The sequence below is a fragment of the Eucalyptus grandis genome, chromosome 2 (assembly GCF_016545825.1).
Source record: "Eucalyptus grandis isolate ANBG69807.140 chromosome 2, ASM1654582v1, whole genome shotgun sequence".
NCBI classification, from domain to species: domain Eukaryota; kingdom Viridiplantae; phylum Streptophyta; class Magnoliopsida; order Myrtales; family Myrtaceae; genus Eucalyptus; species Eucalyptus grandis.
The window spans coordinates 12,285,052-12,308,003 of NC_052613.1; the positions used below are offsets into that span (position 1 = coordinate 12,285,052).

At 36.3% G+C, this 22,952-nt stretch overlaps 2 protein-coding genes across 16 annotated transcripts; both read left to right on the top strand.

Moving 5' to 3' along the window:
* Positions 1 to 10,466: 10,466 nt before the first annotated feature.
* Positions 10,467 to 13,057, top strand: LOC120290508 (putative disease resistance protein At3g14460). Its single transcript, XM_039306785.1, has 2 exons — positions 10,467 to 11,482; positions 12,606 to 13,057. The coding sequence occupies exons 1-2, from the start codon at positions 11,386 to 11,388 to the stop codon at positions 13,055 to 13,057; spliced, it is 549 nt and encodes a 182-aa protein (XP_039162719.1). The 5' UTR covers positions 10,467 to 11,385.
* A 24-nt stretch (positions 13,058 to 13,081) lies between these two features.
* On the top strand, positions 13,082 to 22,748 carry LOC104428421 (putative disease resistance protein At3g14460). Of its 15 annotated transcripts, XM_039306123.1 has the most exons (13): positions 13,082 to 13,212; positions 15,746 to 16,854; positions 17,202 to 17,263; positions 17,754 to 17,898; positions 18,088 to 18,173; positions 18,575 to 18,637; positions 18,728 to 18,856; positions 20,120 to 20,292; positions 20,386 to 20,471; positions 20,863 to 20,983; positions 21,072 to 21,176; positions 21,862 to 21,993; positions 22,114 to 22,748. In XM_039306123.1, exon 2 carries the CDS (start codon positions 15,760 to 15,762, stop codon positions 16,807 to 16,809), a length of 1,050 nt encoding a protein of 349 aa, XP_039162057.1. In that variant the 5' UTR covers positions 13,082 to 13,212; positions 15,746 to 15,759; the 3' UTR covers positions 16,810 to 16,854; positions 17,202 to 17,263; positions 17,754 to 17,898; positions 18,088 to 18,173; positions 18,575 to 18,637; positions 18,728 to 18,856; positions 20,120 to 20,292; positions 20,386 to 20,471; positions 20,863 to 20,983; positions 21,072 to 21,176; positions 21,862 to 21,993; positions 22,114 to 22,748. The 15 variants fall into 15 exon arrangements, 12 of the variants coding, with proteins under 12 accessions (XP_039162057.1, XP_039162048.1, XP_039162050.1 ...); XM_039306114.1 differs by lacking the exon at positions 13,082 to 13,212 and having other exon boundaries at positions 15,253 to 16,854; positions 17,741 to 17,898; XM_039306116.1 differs by lacking the exon at positions 13,082 to 13,212 and having other exon boundaries at positions 15,253 to 16,854; positions 21,072 to 21,200.
* Positions 22,749 to 22,952: the final 204 nt, after the last annotated feature.

The following is a 22,952-nucleotide window of genomic DNA, read 5'->3' on the forward strand; positions in this document are numbered from 1 at the left end:
TCAGGCCTAATTGATCATTTCTTTCCAGATTCTTTTATTTATTTTCTTATGCTCCTCATGTTATATGTTACTCTTTAAGTTGAAGAGTCTCCAATACAAATGACAGCATGATTCATATTGTAGGATGAACGATAATGGAGAGTAGCGAAATTTAGAAAATTAATTAAAAAAACCTGGGGCTTTTACTTTGTTTTCAATACATACATATACATTCCAATATTTATTTTATGTCAGCACACCTTAAACTTTCACAACACGCATCAAATTGCCCAAAATCCTTGGGAATAATGTCTTTATAGATTAGGATGTTGTATGGTACGATATGTGGATCGCAAGCACGGTAGAATTAGATCTGAACAAAGTATTTTCACTGAAAATATTTCCCCGAAACAATTGGATAGGAAAACAAAATTTTCACTTTTCTTTTGGGTAAATAAATCTGAGCAAAAGTCCGAAATGACACAACTTATCTTCAAGGTACTGAAATACCAATTAGATCACCTAAAAATGAAGGTAGCAAGTCATTTGAGGGACTATAATACATATTCTTCTCATAAGACACCCTCTTGATCCTCTTCCTTTAACAACTATCAATACTTTTTAAAACATAGCAATCTTGCTTCATACACGTGCACAGCACGTGCCTTGCCTCTAGCATATAATTATGAACTAATCCGAAGAGAGATTCTTTAAATTTAGAGTTGATATTTTGTGCCCCTACAGAGGATACCATATTTGTGAATTTAATGATCTACATAGGATCAATACAATTAATTGGGGCATTGGGAAATTTCTAACTCAAGAAATTAGATGATATTCATTCAAATCCCATCAACTACGTCTAGCTGCTTTGGATAAGAGTCACATGCATAGGTCAAACTTTTGTGTTAAACCAATTCATGGGGTTTGCAAGATGTCCAATGGATCTTTAGGTAGTTGGATTTCCACAACCGTGTTTTGGATTATTAAAAACAAAAAAAGAAGCAAGAATGTAATGATCTAAATTTGCCTAATTCTACAATCGTTAGAATACCTTACTCCCCAATTTTTTTCCTAAAATGATAATCACCAATCTTATTAAAGAATATACTTTCTTTTTCACTTTGTCTAAACATGCAGTCACTTTATTCCCAGTGTTAAACTAAACATGAGCTTTTAGGATATTTCCTCTATGACAATCAACTTGGTCAGATTTAACTAGTTTTTTGAAACTGAATAATATTTTATTGTCAGCTATGAATAATTCGAAGAATCTATAGCATCACAATCCAAAGTGGAACTGAAATTATATATTACCAAATGGTGGTGTTCTTAATACGTGACTACCTGATATAATTACAAAAAAAGGGTCCCTCAAGATTCTGGCCGTATAATAATATTCCCCAAAGCAAGTCCCATTATTTTTTTCCTCAATAAACAATCATTCTAGCATCAATGAGCTATCATCAAGATCATGCAACGTGCATTAGACTGATACTAAATTGATTGGAGGGGACAAAAACTTGTCAAAGTGGGTATGATCATAACTCAGGAGGATCACAGCCTAATAGGCTTGACTAAATAATGGCACCGAAAGATGTAATCCGTCCTTATATGCCCAAGATTATTCTCACTAATCTAATTTGTGGGAGATCATGCGAAAGAATTAGTCACCGCGTCATCAGTATGAGCACCAGTTTGCAAGGAAAAAAAAGGCTTTCTGGACCAAAGCACCAGATTAACAATCTCTTAGATCATCACTTCATTGCAATCAATTGGACAGCAAAAATAACGAGAGAAGGAAATTGAAAACAAAAGAGACTGCTAAGAGTGGCAGCAGTAGCCCAAGCAGCCTAGAATATCAAGAAACCCCAACTTCAACCTATTTTATACAATAGAAAGTTCAATCTCTCTCTCTCTCTCTCTGCGTCCAAAGATTTATCTTAAGAATGATTAATATATACTTGTGAAGCTGGTTTCTTCAAGACTCCGTTTCGAAGCAAAGTGACGACTATTTGTCTTCAAGAAAAGCCGCATACATCGGGTTCTGATTTCCCCATTCTCTCTTCCAAGAGAATCCCCCGGTACCGGCACCATCCACAACAAAAGCTCTCTCTCCCTGAAAGTCGTGGAAATGCAAACTTGAAGGATTCAAAGCTAAAAGATTCAGAAATAAATTGTGCAAAAAATTGATGTGCCTTTCTACGGTTTATTGAATCACTCTATACAGATTATTGTGATCAGAATGTGTAATAAAGCAAGTGATATGAAATGCTGGGTATTGAGTAAAAGCATCTTATGTTAGAAATAAATGACGTAAAGAGAGCCAAAATCACAACATGAACTTGTATCAATTGATCCATCTTCCAACCAGAGGTGAATTTAATAAAACTGCAGTGATCAGTGCATTTAAACTTGCAATTGAGAGTCTCAGTTTCTTATTATATGACAAGATTAGGGAAGATTCAAATACATGTCGCAGGAAACTTTACTTTAATTTTAGAAAGGTTTCAGAGTCACAAAATTTGCCAATCCAGCAGCTACTGAAGTAAAGTTGGTTACCAGATTTGGAAAGGGCCTCAGTTCCACATGCTCTCTTGCCACATGCGTCCCAAAATTGTCCAAAAAGTGCTCAAATTTTAATAGATCACGCTCAAAGATCACCCAAAAGTTGCAACAGTATTTGGGCCACATATTAGGATAACAGGGGCACAAACACTTGGTTGCTCGGCACAAATTTGTACAAGTAACTAACGTAAAAAAACTTCAGACTTCATTTTAAAAACCAGTTTTACAAATTGATGCTTGTATCCTTTCACAATTCCTCCATCAAGAAGGACACATTTCACATAGTATTTCTAAAATCATTTCACAAATAATTAACTTCCAAACTATTTCAAGAGATACTTTGCTATGCAAAAACAACTACTAAAAGGATAGTCATCGTCTTATCCCGTTTCATGCAACAAATATGCTCTAAACAATATGAAATACATCTTCTAAAACTTATAAATATCTAATTTATGTTATTATCAAGACATGTGTTAAAAAATCATAGAAGAAACAAGCACCATTCACCTGAAGATGCAAACTAAACTACGAGAGTTACCTCAAATGAAAGAATGGGAAATCCAATCAATTAAGTGAGAAACGGCTATCAAAATCAAGTAGATAAGTACCTTAACTTAGACTCGACTAAACTAAGCTTATTTGGTAACAAATAACTCTGATGCACGAACAAAAGGCTCGCCCAAAGTAGACAATTACTTTTGTCTGTTGTATTGTGGCTGCTCGTGTGCAAAACTTAAAAAACGAACTCTACTGACATCTGTTTCAAGTAGGTCCAAAGTCATTGGAAAACTAACTCAACGTGCTTAAAATGAGAACTAACCTTCTACCCAATAGAGTTCCATAAACTGGCGAAAACCAGTGCCAAACACAATAGTTTGAATATGGTTCGGGTAGTGCACAATAAATTTCAAAATTTCACCCCAACCAAGTTGGAATCCTAAGTTGACTTCTTTAAAGTCCCAAAGTTTCATGACACACCGAAGTTTATTTACTACATGATTTCATAGCTCAACAATCTCTATAATAAACCTAGCAACCTAAAACCCAAATGGAATTGAAATTACAGCTTAATCTAGAAAATTTTGGTCTTTGAATTCTTATCAAGCACTTCTTGTACGACATAATTCAACGTGTTAAGATGTCCCCTGCAAACTTGAACCGAGTCCTTTCTCTATCTAGAGCGCGGTTCACTTCCCTTTTCCAGCTTTCTTGATTCTTCTTTCTCCCTCTTAATTATTCCTCTTTTCACTGATAAGCCAACTACAACGATTATAACTAAGCTGAAGGAAGTTAGTCTGTCGGGATTCCAAGATGCAGCTTCATGGGCGTAATAAATTTGAATTGGGTCTCTTGAGCCTAAGTCCTTTTTTTTATTACTTAAAAAAAAAAGAAAAAAAGAAAGACTCTTTTGTTATGGTAGCAACTCTTGTCAGGATGGCAGAAAATTTTTCAATGAACCCAAAGCATGTGAGCCCAGCTCACATCCACTATTGAATGATGTGACTCCATGTTGAACCCAACCTTTCACGTTGCACACGAGAAATTGTAAATTCTAGAATTCATTCTTTCATTGTGAATATATCTATAGATTAAGTTAGTTTAGTCATAGGTAATTTAGGATAATTGGTTGTGATGGTTAGTCCAAATAGTAGTGCCAACTGCGAAAGTGGCGATAGGGTTGGAATGAGCCATCCTACGGAGGTGCTACTCCAGCAGCATGCCGACGGCCATTGGATGGGTGGCCCTCTCTATGTCGCCCTATTCCTGATTTTTTTTTGTCTCCTATTAAGCTTTTGCTGTTTTTTTTTTTCTTGCTCGCTTTTCTTCTTGCCTTTTTCTTTTATCAAGCTTAAACTCATAAACATGAATGAAAACCCAGAGATAATTCTAATAGACAAGTATAATAGTTATTAATCAATGAAAAGCCCAATATGATTAAACATGATGATAGTTAACCGAAATTATAGTATTGTTAATTTTACACATAACATGTGAAAATTTTACTAGTAACAGAAAAAGAGACAATCACATAGCATTGAATGAGAAATGTGAAAACTGAAGGAACACAGCCAATTCGCATCCTACAAAGTCTCGGTCTTCCTCACAATGATTCAAGTTTTTCTCCCATCATCACTTTTTTGCAAGGTGTTGGTCTTCATGGAATTGATTGAAGTTTCTCTCCAATCATCACTATTTTGTGCAAAGTCTTGGTCTATCTAAAGGTTTTTTGTTTTTAAATTTATTTTCACTTTTTCTTAAAGTGCTTCACTTTTGATTCACATGTAATGGGTGGAAATTATCTACTTTTGCTTCACTTTCTGGACAAAAAAGCACATGATTTCTAGCAAAGTCTCTGGGAATATTCTTTAGATATTGTGAAACAAGCACTTGTGGACAAAAAGTATTTATATTGATTTCTCTAACCTCTGATGTGCATAAAAGTCTTGGACTTTGTTTAATCTTTTTGGTAGGTGAAAGTCTTGGTCTACTTTATAGTTTGCTCTATCCATTAGCATGTTATCACTTAGCTTCACCACAACCCTTGTTTTTCTCGACTGATTGTCCCATGACTATTGGAGAGATCTTTTTGGGTTCCTTCTTGTCTTCCTTCTCATACTAATTTCTAGAATTGTTAATTTTAAGCAAGACATGGAAATTCTACTAGTAATGGAAAAAGACCCATTCACATAGGGATGGAAGAGGAGGGGTGTAGAAAGTGAAGCAACAAAGACAATTTGCATCCTTCCAGTAAAGTTTTGGTCTTCTTGATGAAAAGTACTTTATGAGTATACTATCAAGCCAAGCAACTTGAGTTTAGACAAAAGAGACCATGTTTTAATGCACATTGTGTCCTTGAGTTAGATAAATCAATTGTTCTCCTTTTTTTTCCGGATCAAGACTTTTGGCTATTGTTTGAAAAAGAGGACCTTTTCTTGTGGCCATCCAAAATATAGGATAATAGGTGATATTTCTTCACAGGAAAAAGTACCAAAAAAGTCCTAAACCTGTGACATTATACCAATTCAGTCATAAACCTTCTAGTTGAACCAATTTAGTCCTAAACCTTTTTATATTGGTATTAATTCAATCCTTTTCGGCCAATTTTGGCCGACCAATCTAACATAAATGTTTGCTGGTTGGCAAAAACGCTAATGTGGCAATTTTTAAATAATTTATTTCGAATTTTTAATAATTTTTTTCCTTTTCCTTTTCCTTTTCCTCTTATTCCTCTCAACCTTCTTCTCCTGTAGTGGCCAACGAGCCTCTAGCGGCTTGCCAGCCACTAGGCGAGGACCATGAAGCCCTCACCACACCACTGGTGAGTTATCAAAGGCTTGCTAGGCATTGCAGGAGAAGAAGGCTGAGAGAAGAAGAAAAGAAAAAGAAAAGGAAAAGGAAAAGGAAAAAAAAAGGAAAAAAAATAAATAAATCAATTTTTAAAAAAAAAATTATCACATCAGCGTTCGCCAGCCCGCAAATGTCCATGTCATAGCCAGCCAACTAGCCAAAATTGGCCAGAAGGACTGAATTAGTACCAATATAAAAATATTTAATACTAAATTAGCCTAACTGAAATGTTTAGGATTAAATTGGTACAAATGTCATAGGTTTATAACTTTTTTGGTACTTTGCCCTTTCTTCACATGACCAACTTAGAGGGCATGCATGTTTTCATAAAAAATTTATAACTTACAATGTTTTGTTGTTGTTGTTGTTGTTGTTGTTGCTTTTTTTTTTTTTTTTTTTTTTTGAGTATAGGCTTTTACATGGCAGCTATAGTGCTAGAAATTTGCAGCAAAGTGGGCGGCAATTATCTATTGAAGGGTGCTAAAGTAGTTGTTGATGATAGTGAACCACTTGATAGGAAAATCATGGTCCTTTGAACAAAAAAAGCTAGCCCAAAGCAACTTGCTTGATGGATTAGTTGATGATTTGTGAATCATGTACTATTCCCAAAGTAAAAATTAAGCAAGTTGATTCATGGATTCATTGGTGTACTCGACTCTTTTTCTTGTTTGGCCCAAAGCACGTGTTTATGTTCTTCTTATCGAACAGTCAAAGTTAGTTGTCTTTGATGACTTGCGGATCTATAATAGAAAGTAAGATGCCATTGTTAGGTGGATTGTCAACATTTATTTCAGTCGGTGCAAGTTGTACAAAGATGCTTATTTGTCAGTCCTATTAATTGTGGTCAACTTCATTCATCGCTAGACAAGAAAAAGGCTCAGGCATCACCAACTAAGAAAGTACTAGATATACTCTAGGCATCACACTTATGAACAGTAAAATCATGCAAAGGACCACGATTCTCCTATCAAACGGTTCTCGATCATTAACCACTAACACAACACCCTTCAGTAGATCATTGTTGCTTGTTTGGTTGCGAATCTATAGCACTCTAACTACCGCATAAAAGCCTACTACATTGATTGCATATTCACCAATAACACATAAAATAAAGACATTGAAATTATAAGGTTACTAAGAATGTACGGATGCAAAAAAAGGGATAAGTGCATTATAAATTCTAAAACTTATCATGAAAATGTAATTAAGTTTTAAAACTTTCAAAAAGCACAATTAAGTCTTAAAGCTTGTTATGAAGTACAATTAAGTCTTAAAACTTTCAAAAAATGCAATTAAGTCCTAAAACATGTCAAATTAGTCCAATTAAGTTATTCGTTGATTGCAATTTTCGAAAGTTTTAAGATTTAATTGCACTTTCAAGACATATTTTAGGAATTAATTGCACTTTTTGAAAGTTTTAGGACTGGATTATACTTTTGTAACAAGTTTTAGGACTCAATTGTTTCTTTTGAAAATTTTATAATTCAATTATACTTTAATGATAAGTTTTCGGACTTCCCGTGCACTTATTATTATTATTTTTTTAAAAAGCCTTGGTCCTTGTCTTTGTCTAAAGTTTTAGGACTCAATGATTTTTTTGTTAGAGTAGGTTTCTCATTTTTAGAACCTGGAACCTACCCTATATGTTCTGGAACTTGGAACCTAGAACCGTTGTTGTTCTCTCAATGATTGGTAAACCCATGATCATTGGAGAGATCTTTTCGAGTCCCTTCTTGGCTTCCTTCTTATACTTATTTCTAGTATTGTTAATCTTAAGAAGACATGTAACGTGTGGAAATTCTACTAGTAATGTAAAAAGTGACATTAACATAAGGATGGAAGAAGAGGGATGTAAAAAGTGAAGCAATAAAGCCAATTTGTGTCCTGTAAAGTCTTGGTCTTCCTGGAATTGATTAAAGTTTCTTTCCCACTATCACTTTTTCCCTTTTGCTTAATTTTTCACACAAAAAGGTTGATGAGTCCCAACAAAGTCTTGGTCTTTCTAATACGCCAAGAAGTTTGAGTTAGATTGGAGAGCATATGTTTTGACGCACATTATGTCATTGAGTTATATTGTTATCCTTTTTCTTCAAATCAAGACTTTCGGATGTCGATTAAAATAGGGGACCATTTCTTTTGACCCAGAGCATGTGATTTTGTTTTCCTTACCAAACAGACAAACCTAACTTTCTTTGATGACTTGTGGATACATAACATACAATAAGATGCTATTGTTGGTTATATACTCAATAATTTAGGTTTCAATAACTTTGACAAAGCAACGATCCTTTGATGTGATTTTGGCCCCATGATGCACGAGGAGCTGCCGGGGAGACATATGTTGCCACGAGATGGCTAGCTACAGAATTCTTGCGACAATAGATGTACAGCTTCTAATTCATTACACGGTCTAAGTTCAAATTTCAAATAGTTTGTGTATGGGCTTCTGATGGTGCACAATTGTGAATTCTCTGGAATCATTATAATTAGTATATACATCGACGAATGATACTAATTCGCTTCAAGTAATATTGGAGGAAAGGCATAATACTAATTTGGAGCTCACTCATAATAAGTAGGTTGAATTGTCCTCAAAATTCTAAAATTATAGACAATCTAGATCCATTGTTTAGAAAGTATTCCATACTAGTTGGCTTATTCTCCACACTAAAGAAAGAAAACGAATTTTGCTTTTAAAAAAGCAAGATCATGCGATACATGCTAGACTTCAATTTAACGTAATATAATGGCTCTCTCTCTCTAGTTGGTTAAACCCCTCGAGTCATTCCATGTCCACACACATTACATGTTCCGCTCATGCATATTTAGATTCTCGACTTTTGTTAATTCTTAGAACCTACAATATCTAAAACATGATTAATAAAAGTATTTGAAATACGATGGACTAATTTTATGATAACAATCAGTTACACCATATGAGTCTTAAATGCTCTTCTTTTTCAAATGAAAATGGTGAACATTTTCATTTCAGCCTTTAATAATTGGCGGACGAAATACAAATGAGTGCCTTAGAGATTTTCTTTTTTTTTTCCCGGGGGGATCCTCGGAGGGTCAAGTCCTTAATGCTATGCTTGATTGGACATGGTGACAAAAAAGGCTAATAATGCAGGGCCCTCCCAGTTCCATCATTTTGTTTTAGCATGTATGGGACCCATCTTTGGTCACTATTCGTGAACATGATCCAATAATTGTTTTAGCATATGCATAGTCTCCATGATTACTCTCAACTGATTGATTTATTGCTCACAAAAATGAACAAATCAAAATTTTTCATCATTTACTGAAATATGCAGGTATAAATTGATGTTGGCATTTTCACCAAAAAAAAAAAAAAAAATTGATGTTGGCAATGAAAAATACTCTGTGTTGGTCAATTTTTTTGAATGACATAACTAGTCATTTTTCGGAAAATGTTATTCAAATCTTAAGTTTTTTCAAAACAAACACACCCTTGAATTACCTTTACCAAAAAAAAAAAAAAAAAACACACCCTTGAATTACTTTCATGGAGCAAAATAAGAGGAATTTACTCAGTTCAATCAAAAGAGGAACATAATGGAAAATCTGAAAAGGAGCAGAAGTCAGGTACAAATCCTAGTGTTTGAACCTCCAAAACCATTCTCAGACCAAAAAAAAAACCTCCAAAACCATTCCTCTACAAAGAGGCGAAACGTGAGCAATAAGCAGGCGGTTACAGCCACGCCTGGAAAGGATCATCTGGCAGCTCCACACATCCAAAAATTAAGAAATCTCGAGTTACCAAAATAAGTATAAATAGCTAAAAATAATCATTTAATTGTTAAAATTTGTCGATACCTAACTTCTGTCCAAAAGTGGTTTCATAAACTTTTGGAAAACTGGAACAGATTTTCCTCCCAAAGAAGAAGTTTATAGGAATTAAAGCATTTTATAAGCATTTACCAGAATTTCGACAAATAGGATTAGGTTCTTTCGAATTTATTCCCCAAATAAAAAAAAAAGAAAAGAAAAGAAAAAAAGAAAAGCAAAGATAAAATGGGAACCCCCGAGAGAAAAACACACACGGCTGAATTCATCTTGATTCTCCTGCTCCTTTCTTTGAAACCACACCGCCTCACTTGTTCTTCAACCACCACCACCATCATCATCATCAAACTCTCGCATACAGACTCCATTCTCATTCAATTCACTTCTTGCATACACATCGATTGTCGCCAATCACCACAATCTCTAGTCGTCGCTCAGTCAATACCATCGTTCGTCGTTGCAAGCGGCGACCACGCATTGCCGTAGCTGAATACGCACGCGTACACAGTGAACTGCCAAACCTAGCGCTCGTGCTTGCTGGATTGCTGTTGTGGATCTTATCCCATTCGCCTGGTCAGCTCCAGGAAGTCTACTTGGAATAGGTAAAAGACATCTTTCTACTTGCTCTCTTTTTCCCTTGAACTGATGCAGCAAGTTTAATAACAAAATTGGGGAAAGTTGATGCCATATACTTGCTGGCCAGGTTAAAGTTGCAGCTTGATTGCATAATTCATGGTGATTTGTTAATTTTAGTTTTTTAATCAGGTGATACATCTGCACGCATAATTGTTTGAGCCAAAACTCAGACCTTTATTTTATGATTTTTCATTACATATTAGCATAGAATTCCATTATATCCGTATCAGGACAATTATATTAGAAAACTTAGAATTTTCATGGATAAGCATTATCATGCGTATCTAGGCTTTTTGGAGTGCATTATTGTTAATTCTCTTTTTTGCACATTTCCTTTGATAAATCACATGCTATAACTTGGGAAATTTAGGAAAATCATATCTTGCATATTAATAAATTTAGATTGCATCTTCATAAAAAAAAAAAAAAAAAAAAAATGTGAAGTGGAACTCTCCTTCGAGTCATGAAGAGTATTATCGCCCCATTCCTGCATTTTTTTTTCTTCATCAGTTTTTTTCTGTTTTTCTTATTTAGTTTTTCTTCTTGCTCTTTTTCCATTTATTAGACTTATATTTGAAAAGATAAATGGAAATCTAGACATAATTCCAATTGACAAGTACAACAGAGATTAATGAATGATTAATCATAATATGATTAAAAATGACAAAAGTTGGACTAAAACTATAGTTTTGTCAATTTGAGCAAGAGAACAATAATCACTGCTAATTGTCAATCACACACACAAAAAAAAAAAATAAAAAATGGCATCCATGTAACGCGTGGAAAACTACTAGTAATGTAAAAAAGACATTCACATGGGAACGGAAGAGGAGGATTTGAAAAGTGAAGCGACAAATCCAATTTGCATCTCCGTAAGTCTTAGTCTTCTTCGATTTTATTAAATTTTCTTTCCCATAAGCTCTTTATCAGTTATACTTCACTTTCATGACAAAAAAGTTCATGATACCCAGTGAAGTTTTGGTCTTCCCGAGTTTATGATTTTTTTTATATGAACAAGTATATGATCGTGGATACTACATATGTATGGGGATAATCTCTAAATATTACAGAACAAACACTTGTGAAGAAAAGAAAAAGAAGAAAAAGTTGCAGCAAGATGGGCGGCAATATCTGCTGAAAGGTGATGTGTTAGTAGTTGATGATGGGGAATCGCTTGAAGCGAGATTCATGGTCCTTTGAACTCGATTTTCTTGATCATTGGTGTGATTGGTAGAGTATAATTTTCAGTAGATTATACATTGTCATTTGGTGATTTCTGACTATTCATTATTTGCAGAGTAAAATAAAGCAAGCTGCTTAATGAATTAGTCGGTGTGCTTGATCCTTTTCCTTATTTAGCCTAAAGCACGTGTTTCTATTATCCTTAGTGGATAGACAAAGTTAATTGTCTTTGATAACATGTATATGTATAACAGAAAATAAGATGCCATTATTGGGCGAATCCTCAGTATGTTATGTTTCAAAAGCATTTATTTTACTAAGTTGCACAAATATGCTTATTTGCTGATCCTATTAACTTGGTCAACTTCATACATCGCTAAATAAGAAAAAAGGGATAAGCACACCAACCAATCCATCAAGCAAGTTGCTTTCTCTGTAAATGGTAAACGAGTCCAGTATTAACAACATATAATCCACTGGATGTCACACTCTACCCATTACACTAATGAACTTGATAATCGTGTTCAAAGGATCGCGATTCTCCTATCAAGGTGATTCCCGATTATCAACTACCTCAACACACTTCAACAAATCATTATCACCCATCTTGCTATGAATCTTTCGCATAGAAACTCCCATGTAAAAGACTTCATTAATCTCATATTCACCAATAAAGCAGAAAACAAAGACATTGAAATCATGAGGTTACTAAGAATATACAAACGCTAAAAAAGCCAACAAAACACTCGTGAGTGATAACACTTATGGCGAAAATATGCATACACTCTAAGTTGGTCATATTAAGACTCTGTTTTGGATGGCCAAAAGTAAAGATCCAATAGCCAAAAAGTCTTGATCCGAAGAATAAATAGAGTAATTGATGTAACTAGCACTTGTGGACAAATAGTATTTATTTTGATTTGTCTAACCTTTGATGTGCATCCCTTGAAAGTCTTGGTCTTTTTTTTTTTAAATCTTTTTCATAGGTCATCATCTCAGTGTTCCTAGGACTTCATAGTTTTCTCTCTCCATTAGTTCATTTTCACTTTGCTTCACCATAACACCTTTCTTGTTCATTACAGTGACTGATTCACCTATGGACATTGGAGGGATCGTGTTGGGTTCCTTTTTGGCTTCATCCTTTCAGGTCCTGTTCGACAAGTTGGCTTCTTCCGCATTAGGTTATGCACAACATAAAGGAATCAGCACTACCTTGCCTAAGGTGTGGAAGGAGAAGCTATTCATAATCAATGCAGTGTTGGCTGATGCAGAGGACAAGGAACTTAGTGGTAACCATCAAGTGAAGCTGTGGCTGGACAAGGTTAAGGACTTGGCCTATGACATGGAAGACTTGCTCGATGAGTTTGAGATCAAAGCTGCTCACATTGAGTTAGAGGCAGAATCCAGCACAAGCAAAGGTTTGGGGAAATGGAAGTTCTCTTTTTTGGCCAACCACCCTCACTCATGTCTAAAACCAAGATACAAGAGATCAATGACCGGTTGGAAGAGATTGTCATTGGAAAGGTTCATTTAAACTTGAGAGAGAATGTTGTGGACAAATCCAACTACACCAGTAAAAGGATAACCACTTCTCTATCAGAGCCTCAATTTTTTGGTAGGGAGGAGGATGTAGAACAAATACTCGAACTATTGATCAATGAGGTCAAAAATTCTAATGCCACACTAAGCATAGTCCCCATAGTTGGGATGGGCGGTATTGGAAAGACGGCCTTGGCTCAACAGCTGTATAATAATGTCAAAGTGAATAGATGTTTCGAGATGAGAGCATGGGTTTGTGTTTCTGATGTTTTTGATGTTTTCAACATCACAAAGAATATTTTCCACTCAATCACTAGGTTGTCATGTGAGGGCAAAGATCTAAATGGGCTTCAAGTTAAGTTGAGGGACAATCTTTTCGGAAGAAGTTTCTTGTGGTTTTAGACGATATCTGGAATGACAAGTACGAAAAATGGACCGATCTTTAAAGCCATTTGTAGTGGGTGCTAGGGAAGCAAGATTATTATCACGACTCGCAACCATGCTGTTGTTCCATAACAAAACGTTGCCAATTCCTTTGAAGGAATTGTCCCTCAATGATTGTACAAACTTATTGGCCTTTCATGCTCTTGAAGCAACAAATTTTAAGAGCCACCCAGAATTTGAAACAATAGGCAAGAAAATAGCTAAAAGATGTAAAGGTTTACCTTTGGCAGCGAAGATGTTTGGCGGTGTCCTACGTCATAAAATGAATCCCAGTGAATGGGAAGATACCTTAAATAACATAATAAGGGATCTTCCAATGGTAAAGAATGATGAGGTTCTCCCTATTTTGAAATTAAGTTATGTCCATCTTCCTTCCTATTTGAAGAGATGCTTTTCTTATTGTGCAATATTTCCTAAGGATTATGAAATTGAGAGGGATGAGCTAGTACTCTTATGGATAGCGGAGGGATTTTTAGATGGACAAAAAAAAATAAAAATAAGTTGAATTAGGATGGAATTACTTCAATGAATTAGTATCAAGATCATTTCTTCAAAATCAAGTGTTGACACATCTAAGTTTTCAATGCATGATCTTTTGAATGATCTAGCAAAGTCAATTGAGGGTGGGATATGCTTTAGCTCTGGGAGTCTCAACCGGTAGTTAATGAAGATTATGCATCTTTGGGAGAGCTCGTTATGCATCATTCATCTCATCATGGTATGTTACATCAAAATGCTTAAGAGCATATCATGATATGAAGGTATTAAGAAGTTTAATTTTGGTGCGTATTGGATCTAGTGGGAACTCTCTCTTTATATCCGACAAGGTGCTGCATGATTGCTAACAAACTTGAAGTTTCTAAGGGTTTTTTCATTATGTCATTGTAACATCGTAGAGGTACCAAATTGTGTTCATGAATTAAAACATCTTCGATATCTCAATTTCTCGAACACTTATATCGAAAGGCTACCTGAGACTATTGGCAACTTGTGCAAATTACAAGCTTTGATCTTAAGAGATTGTCATAAACTTTCAAAGTTGCCTCACGGTATCACAAAGTTGGTTAGCTTACATTTTCTTGATGTTAGAGATACAAAAAGTCTAAAAGAGATGCCACTGGGTATCGGTAATTTGAAGAATCTTACTATATTGTCCAAGTTTATGGTAGGAACAGAGAAAGGGCTAAAGTTAAAGGAGTTAAAGGCCCTATCACGTCTTCAAGGAGAATTATGCATATCAAAATTACAAAAGGTGGAAGATGTTAGAGATGCTGTTGATGCTAATTTGTCAAGAAAGCAAGGCCTAAGAAAATTATTCTTGCAATGGGATAAAGATTTTGAAATCTTAGGAATGATAAGCACTAATCACGGGTGCTTGATTCTTTGCAACCTCCCATTGAAATCTTGAAAATCTCACTATTTTGACTATGGCGGTGCAATATTCCCATCATGGTTAGATGGTTCATCATATTCAAAGATAGTGTCTTTGAGCTTGTGGAGCTGTCCTAATGTCACATCGTTGCCTTCACTTGGACAACTACCTTCATTGAGAGAATTATCTCTTAAAGGTCTAAATGCAGTAAGAATAATAGGCTCTAATTTTATGGAGGTGAAAGTCCTTTTTCATCCTTAATCACTTTGAAGTTTAAAGATGTTGGCATGGAAGGATTGGTCTCCTTATGCCGGGGCCCAAAAAAGAAGTCCCATTCTCTGTCTTGAGCATCTTGTTGTCCGGAACTTGTCCTTCGTTGGTCGAGACATTGCCTTGTCAACTTGATCATCTTATAAAGCTTGAAATTCATTCATGCCAACAATTGAATAACTCAACCAGTGAGTTATGTCTTCCATCTCTCGATGAGTTATACCTTGAGGATTGTAGTAAGGAGGTCTTAAAGAGCTTGTTCAAGCTAACTTCTTTGACAGTTCTCAAAATTAACAAACTCAGAGAGCTTGTTTCCTTTGATCATCGGTTTATGCGTTGCTTGGGCAAGCTAAAGAAGCTTCACATAGGAGTGTGTGACAAGCTAACATGCTTGTGGCAAGATGGAGATGAAACACAAAATCTCACTTGCCTCCGAGGAATTAGTAATAAAAAATTGTCCTCAATTCATATCTTTTGTGGCAGGAGACGGAGAGATAGAGCTACCCTGTAATCTTGAAAGGATGGAATTGGTGGATTGCACAAGTTTAGAAAATCTTCCAAGCAAGATGCACGCACTCAAACATTTGGTGATTGAAAATTGTCCAAAAATCATGGCTCTAAACATTCCTCAAGGTGACTCGAGCAGCAATAATTCGATTTCTCAACTTGAATCTCTTAAGATACATCACTATGATTCTTCGATGTCCTTTTCATTTGCCAAGGGTAGACTTGCTCCTCTGAAGGCACTTGATATATTTGATTGCAAGGGAGTGGAGTCGTTGGAAGGGATTGCCGTAGAATCGCTTGAAACAATGATAATTAACATGTGTCAAAATATGGGAAGCTTACCACAGTGCCTTCACACGCTCTCCCATCTCACTCGATTGGATATTTATAATTGTCCAGCATTGGAGATAGAGGACTTCCCTCCCCTTCCCGTCACCCTCTCGAGTCTTGATCTTAGAAATTGTTCTAAGATAAAGTCTATTGCCAACTGTAACATTGCCAACTGTAACAATCTCATTGAATTGAAAATATGGCAGTGTCCGCTATTAGAGATAGAGGACTTCCCACCCCTTCCCATCACCCTGCAGAGTCTTGAACTTTGGGATTGTCCGATGATAAAGTCCCTACCAAATAAGTGGCATCATCTTACCTCCCTCCAAAAGCTAAGAATTTTATATTGCCAAAATATCAAATGCTTCCCCAAAGGAGGTCTGCCTCCCAAATTGCGAGACCTTGAAATTAAGGGGCTCGTGGCTCTGAAGCCGCCAGTGAGAGAGTGGGGCTTACCCCTGCTCACATCTCTCGAGAGTCTGTGTGTTGAGTTTGGCATGAGAGGGGAGGGAGAGAAGGAGTGGTTTCCTTCGGACGATAAGGATGCTTGGAGTCTCTTTCCTTCCTCTCTTACCTCTCTTCAGATATATGATTTGAGAAACACGGAAAGACTATCGAGCGGTCTCTGCAACCATCTCTCCTCTCTTCGATTGTTTTTAATTAGAGATTGCCCCAAGTTGAGGTACTTGCCAGAGGATGGCTTCCCTCCCTCCCTCCAAAACTTGCGCATATTTGGATGCGAGATTCTGAAAGAGCGATGCGCAAAACTCACTGGCGACTATTGGCCCCTCATCCAAGAGATCCCTGAGGTTCACATCTGGTGAATTGATTCGTGCATCTACACTACAGTGAGTTTTCTTAGGGTTCGAGTAAGTTATTTTTGGTTTTGAAGGCATCCTTTTCCATTCTACTTTCTCAATTCGATGCTCAATACGAACTGATGTTTGGGTGGGGGATTGCGTTGGGTTGGATTGGCTGTTTCGTTGGACGATGAACTGTAGGATGAAACGCTCGCAGTGCTGCCTCTTGCTATGTTGACGACATATCCTCATTTCTGCTCGATGCCCAAACCATTTGTGAATGAAATCGCACCATCACGAAGAATCGTAGCATTCCACAATCATAGTCCTCTGCATTTTCAGCGTCTATTGTCTGTTCTCTTCCCAACATATTTTTTCTTGGGCCCTTAAGCTCATTCACTTTGCTTGTTTTGCAGATACCATTGTGATCTTGCATTGGCAGAATCTCTTGGAATGATCACGTGCGAACGCTGCTAAGGTAGGGCTAATGCTGTTGGTGTCATTGTCTTGCTTCATTTTTTTTTCTTTTTTTGCAATTTATCAATAAAGGAAGAAGCAATTAAATATATTTGTCGCACTGCCATGTTCTGAATTTTCCTTCCTTACGGTGAATATGATCTAAATAAGAACAAATCTTTTTCAAAATCTAAAAGGATGATTAGTTTTGTGGAAGCTATGATGTGATTGTGAAGAAAATGGATGCGGTTTTTTCATTTTATGGATTTCTTAAGAATAGGAACCTTCTTCTTCCTTTTTTATGATGATTCTTTGTAGTATTAAACAGTCAATCTGGGATAAAATTCCGAGGCAGCTCATGGCTCCAAGCTTTCACGTGACAGCATTGATATTCCATAAATCGCTTTCTGGTTGGGTCTCGAATTCTTGTGGTTTAGGAACTGTTGCTCACAGCTTGCTAGAAATTTTTAGCAAATATACTTATGCTTGTTTGGTTGAGATTGTTATGATAGGCTGCCTACCTTCGGGTTTCCATCATCAGCGGTGACCATGTGGCATTCTTCCCAAAAGGAGTTCCAGAACAAAATGTTCGAGCTGACATGGGTTCCTTTGGAGTAACTAGAAATCTTGTGATTCAACCAATTTGTATCTTGCCTGGTATATCTCCTCTCTTCGTGCTAGTGTTGCATGCATAAATTTTTTGTTGAAGCAATGTTCTTATGACATTGTGAAGCTCTGTTAAAAGTTAGATAATTTGTAATCTGAATTGTGGTTCACTGTGTACTTTCTCCAAGGCTTTTTGGATGTTATTGCACATATAACATGGTGCTTTGACCACATAAATAGGTAGTTAGAAAAGCAAAGTTGCATTTGCCAAGATAACTTTCAAGCAACCTCACATAGTTTTGCTTGACGACCCATCCTATCATTTGGTAAGTTCTACTCATATTTCTCCATTTTATGACTTTGATTACTTTTTCAGTTAGCTTGTTATTGTTCTTGCACTAATTGAACTTGTCGGAATCTGGTTTTTACATTAAAAATATAGTAGAACCAAATGGTGGCCATAGCTGCTGGTAGCCCTCGTCATCATGCATCTAGCAAATAATGGAACAGACACCAATCTAATTGTTCCAATGTGGAAAATATTCAAAATAGAGCAATCTACAATACCAAATGGTACTGATCTTTATGCCTATAGGCAATATTGGGCTTTACATACAAATATGTGGACCCCTTTTTGTTTGTTGTGAAAAGAATTATCTTTGTAAATTGTTAGTTTCTTGTCAATTTTGTTTTTTTTTTTTTTTTTTTTGCCTATCCACACCCGTAGGATTTGGATGTGGCTGAGGCGCTCATTCAAGGTCTGGTCTTGTTCCAAGGATTAATTCTGATGGTGAGATTGATTTTCTTGTCAAAATACTTCAATTTGACCAATGATGGATCATTTCACAGCTAATAGCCCTCTTTTCACCTTGATTTGCAGGTTGGTCACGATGAGCATCTAATAGCTAGAAGCTTGGATGAGGTCTGGGTGGTTTCACAAGGCAAGGTGGCACCTCTCCATGGGAATTTCTAGGACTATAGGAATGTACTCCTATTTTTATTGAATCAGGTGAATCTAGTTATTGCCATCGACTAAAGAGTGGTTCAGTGGGTTCACATTACCTCACAAAACAAAACAAAAAATGAGGCTTAGCTACATAGAGAAAGCAAAAAAGGATGAAGAGAGGATTGCTGCTGATATACAGGACGGACTCACCGTTACACCAGCCCTCATTTGTCATTTATACTTGACAAGGGCTTGTGGAACGATGAGTCTAAGTTTTTGACAGCATACGTATCATTTGCAATAGCTTAAGAACTGAGTTGTGATTGTAATCTCGGTATAATTTATGATTCTTTGCACATTTTGTTATAGCAATAGGTTCATTTGTTGTGCCCCTGGAAGTTTGATACTCTATTGCCACCGAAGTAAGTTTTCTCATGCACACTAAAATGATTTAATCATTTGCAAAAGAATATTTTAGACAGTAAATTATTTTGTAAGACAAATCTATTTTGTGAGAAAGCTATATCAATATATTTTCCCCATTTTCACTATTTGGCACTATTTTGGAGAATTAATTATGAAAATATTATCATGGCCAACAAAACCCATTCTTAGGATGTAGGCAAGCTCTACCACTGAAAGTCAAAGACTGACATTTGAGCGGGATTTCTTGTTGGTTGGATCAGCTCTGTTTCGTTGGACAATAAACTTTAGGTCGAAATTCACTCAATGCTGCCTCTTGCTATATTGATGGCATATCTTCAACTCTACTTGATGCTTAAACAAACTGTGAAGAAAGATGCACTATCACGAAGAATTATAGCGTTCCACAATCTTATGTCTTTGCATTTTCAGCGTTTCTTGTATGTTCTCTTCCCACCATCTTTTTCTTGTGTCCTAGCTCATTCATTGTTTTTTTTTCAAGGGTTTTCTTTAGAATCGAGAACCCTTTTTTTTTTTTAATTGATGATGATCCTTTGTAGTATTAAGCAATCTATTTGGGACACATTTCTGGGGCAGCTTATTGCTCCAAGCTTTTAATACAACTCCATCATGATAGCATTGATATTCCATAGATCACCATTCTGTTTGTGTTTACAGCTTGCTAGAAATTTTTAGCCTATATACTCGTGCTTATTTGGTTGAGATTGTAACGATATGTTGCCTGCCTTTGTGTTTGCATTATTAGTAGTGACCTCTGGGGCAAATCTATTCAGGTCTTTAAAGTATTGGCTGTTTGCATTTACTCCATTGCGGAATATGATTTTGTTATACATCATGTCGTTTTATCTGCAAATGCCTTCTTATGTAGCATTCTTCTTGCAGGGATTTTCGATCGAAAAGCTTCGAGCTCACTTGTGTTCCTTTGGTGTAATTGGACATCTTGCACTTCAACCAATGTATACCTTTATGATACATTGCCTCCCTCTCCGCTACCGTTGCATATGTAAATTATTTTTGAAGCAATTGTTTTATGACATTGTGAAGCCCTAATAGAGGTTAGTCAATTTGCAAGTAGTTCACTGTGTACTACTCTGAGGCTTTTTGGATGTTATTGCATATGTAACATGGTGCTTTGACCATATAAATAGGTGCTCAGAAAGGCAACGTTGCATTTGCCAAGATAACTTTGAAAAAGCCTCACATAGTTTTGCTTGATGAGCCATCCAATCATCTGGTAAGTCTGCTCTTTTTGTCCACCTTATGACTCCAAATACTTTTCATTTAGCCTGTTGTTGTTCTTGCACTAATTGAACTTATTGGAATCTGATGTTACATTGAAAATACAAGAGAATCAATTAGTGATAACAACTATAGAGAGCCTCTGTTCTGTCATCATATATCTAACTTATAATGGAACGGAAACCAATCTAATCATTTCAACTTGGAAAATATTTGGAATAGAATAGTTAGCCTGATCAGTTTTTTCGTATTGGAGTAATCTGTAATACCAAAGAGTTCTGATGTATGTGCCTGTAGTTAGTATTGGGCTCTGTTTATAAATGTGGTCTTTAAGCTCTGCTTTAATGAGTAGTGACTACTGAAGAATTATCTTTGTAAATTGTTAGTTTCTTGTCCAAGGATGGGTGAGTGCGACTCTGCTGTTTTGCCTATCCACAACTGGAGGATTTGGATGTGGCTGAGGTGCTCATTCAAGGTCTGGTCTTGTTCTAAGGAGCAATTGAGATGGTGAGATTGATTTTGTTGTCAAAATACTTCAATTTGACCAACCATGGATCATTTTCACAGCTAATAGCCCTCCTTTCACCTTGAGCAGCTTAGTCACGATAAGCATCTAATAGCTGGAAAGTCAGATGAGGTCTGGGTGATTCCACAAGGCAAGGTGGCACCTATCCATGGGAATTTTCAGGACTATAGGAAGGTACTCCAGTTTTTGTTATATCAGGTGAATCTAGTTATTAGCATCAACTGAGAGTGGTTCATTGGGTTCCCATTACCTTACAAAACTGAAAATGAGGCTTAGCTACATAGAGAAAGCCAAAAAAGATGAAGAGAGGATTGGTGCTAATGTATAGGATAGACTCACTATGACCCTAGCCCGCGTTTGTCATACATACTTGATAAGGACTTGTGGAAGGATGAATTGAAGTTTTGAAATTAAGTGTGCAGTATCATTTGCAATAGCTTAAGAACTGGGTTGGGATTGTATTCCTGGTATAATTTATGCTTTCTTGCACATTTTGTTCTAGCAATAGGTTCATTTGTTGTGCCCCTAGAAGTTTGACACTTTGTCGCCGTGGAAGTCAGCTTTCCCATACATAGTAAAATGATTTAATCATTTGCAAAAAAATCTTTTTAGCAAAATAAATTATTTTGTAGGACAATCTATTTTTATATGAATATATTTTCCCTATTTTCATTCTTTGCAGTGTTCAGGAGAATTAATTATGAAAATATTATCACGGTCAACAAAACTTTATATTCAACTCTAACTACAGAATTGCGTTGACTAATTATAATGTAAGCCTTGCGTAACCAAAAATACTATAATGAAATTCCATATAAATACCTGGATTTGTTAGATAATATCCTTTTAACATGTTCAGGTCATCATTGAAAATGAGAAGCTTTCTTTCTCCCAATTGCTACGGTGCAGATGGACAAACGGAACTGATAGCAGAGGTTTGAGTAAGCAAATGTGACAGCTAAATTCTGAATGAGCCTACAGGTCAAAACATGTTAGTAAACTGGTTGTCTGGTCAAAGATTGAATTTCATTTTCATTTTATTCAAATACCCACTCCACTCCATCTCTTGACAACATTTTTAGCGGTCCTACATATTATATTTCCTGTGCAGGACGGGGAACGGGAAGGAGGATGTTTCTTTGAGGACTTGCGTCTGCTATGAGATATTCTGATTCCAAGAAGATCGTCACTTAGCATCACTCATGATTAACTCCTTGAAGGGGGCAAGCCCCACCACATTTACCCCCATCGAGGTGCTGAAGGTCCAGAACCATTCACACGTGACAACATACACGCATTTCCATTGCAATTGGTTTCAATCTCATGAGCTCACATGTTGAAGATATACCTTGAATTCAGGCAAATGAAGGGAATTTGATCCAAAAAGGAAATGTGCTACTATGGCTTCCATGATATACAATATTGAGGAATACTGCTACATGAATTCTATTATTGGACACTTCTGTTACATTATAAAGTTATTGCCTGCTATATGAGGTTTTTGCCATGACAATCATTTCCATGTTGAGGAGCGAAACTGTTTTTCTACTTCTTCATCGTCAGACCCTGCTTGAGACACTGTCTCAAAAACTACTTTTAGCAGAGACTTTTGATCTGGAGCTGCTGCGAATTGAGCTTGATGTTGACATTTGTGGAGGAAAATTTGAGGTTGTCCTGGTAGTCTGTGGCTTTGACCGAGTAGGATCTACAGCGAACCATAACCGCTTCTTCATTTGCGAATTGAGGGGCAAAATTTGCCCACCATTTAATTTTTTAGTTGTCTTTCGAGAATAGAACACTCACGGTCTACTGGACATAACATGCGAACAATTACTTTCAGGTCTGAAAATATCTGACATCTGAAGATGAAGAGGTTCTTGAAGAGGCTTAATTGTTACAGAAAATCATTTCTCCGTGTGTGGAGCTTGATTATCTTGATTGTTACAGAAA

What these genes read in the sequence shown, in the direction of transcription:
- LOC120290508 (XM_039306785.1), top strand. Translation starts at nt 11,386, where the DNA reads ATGGGGATAATCTCTAAATATTACAGAACAAACACTTGTGAAGAAAAG. An exon ending in GCGGCAATATCTGCTGAAAG is followed by an intron (nt 11,483 to 12,605) that starts GTGATGTGTTAG and finishes TGTTCATTACAG; the next exon opens with TGACTGATTCACCTATGGAC.
- LOC104428421 (XM_039306114.1), top strand. Translation starts at nt 15,550, where the DNA reads ATGGAGATGAAACACAAAATCTCACTTGCCTCCGAGGAATTAGTAATA.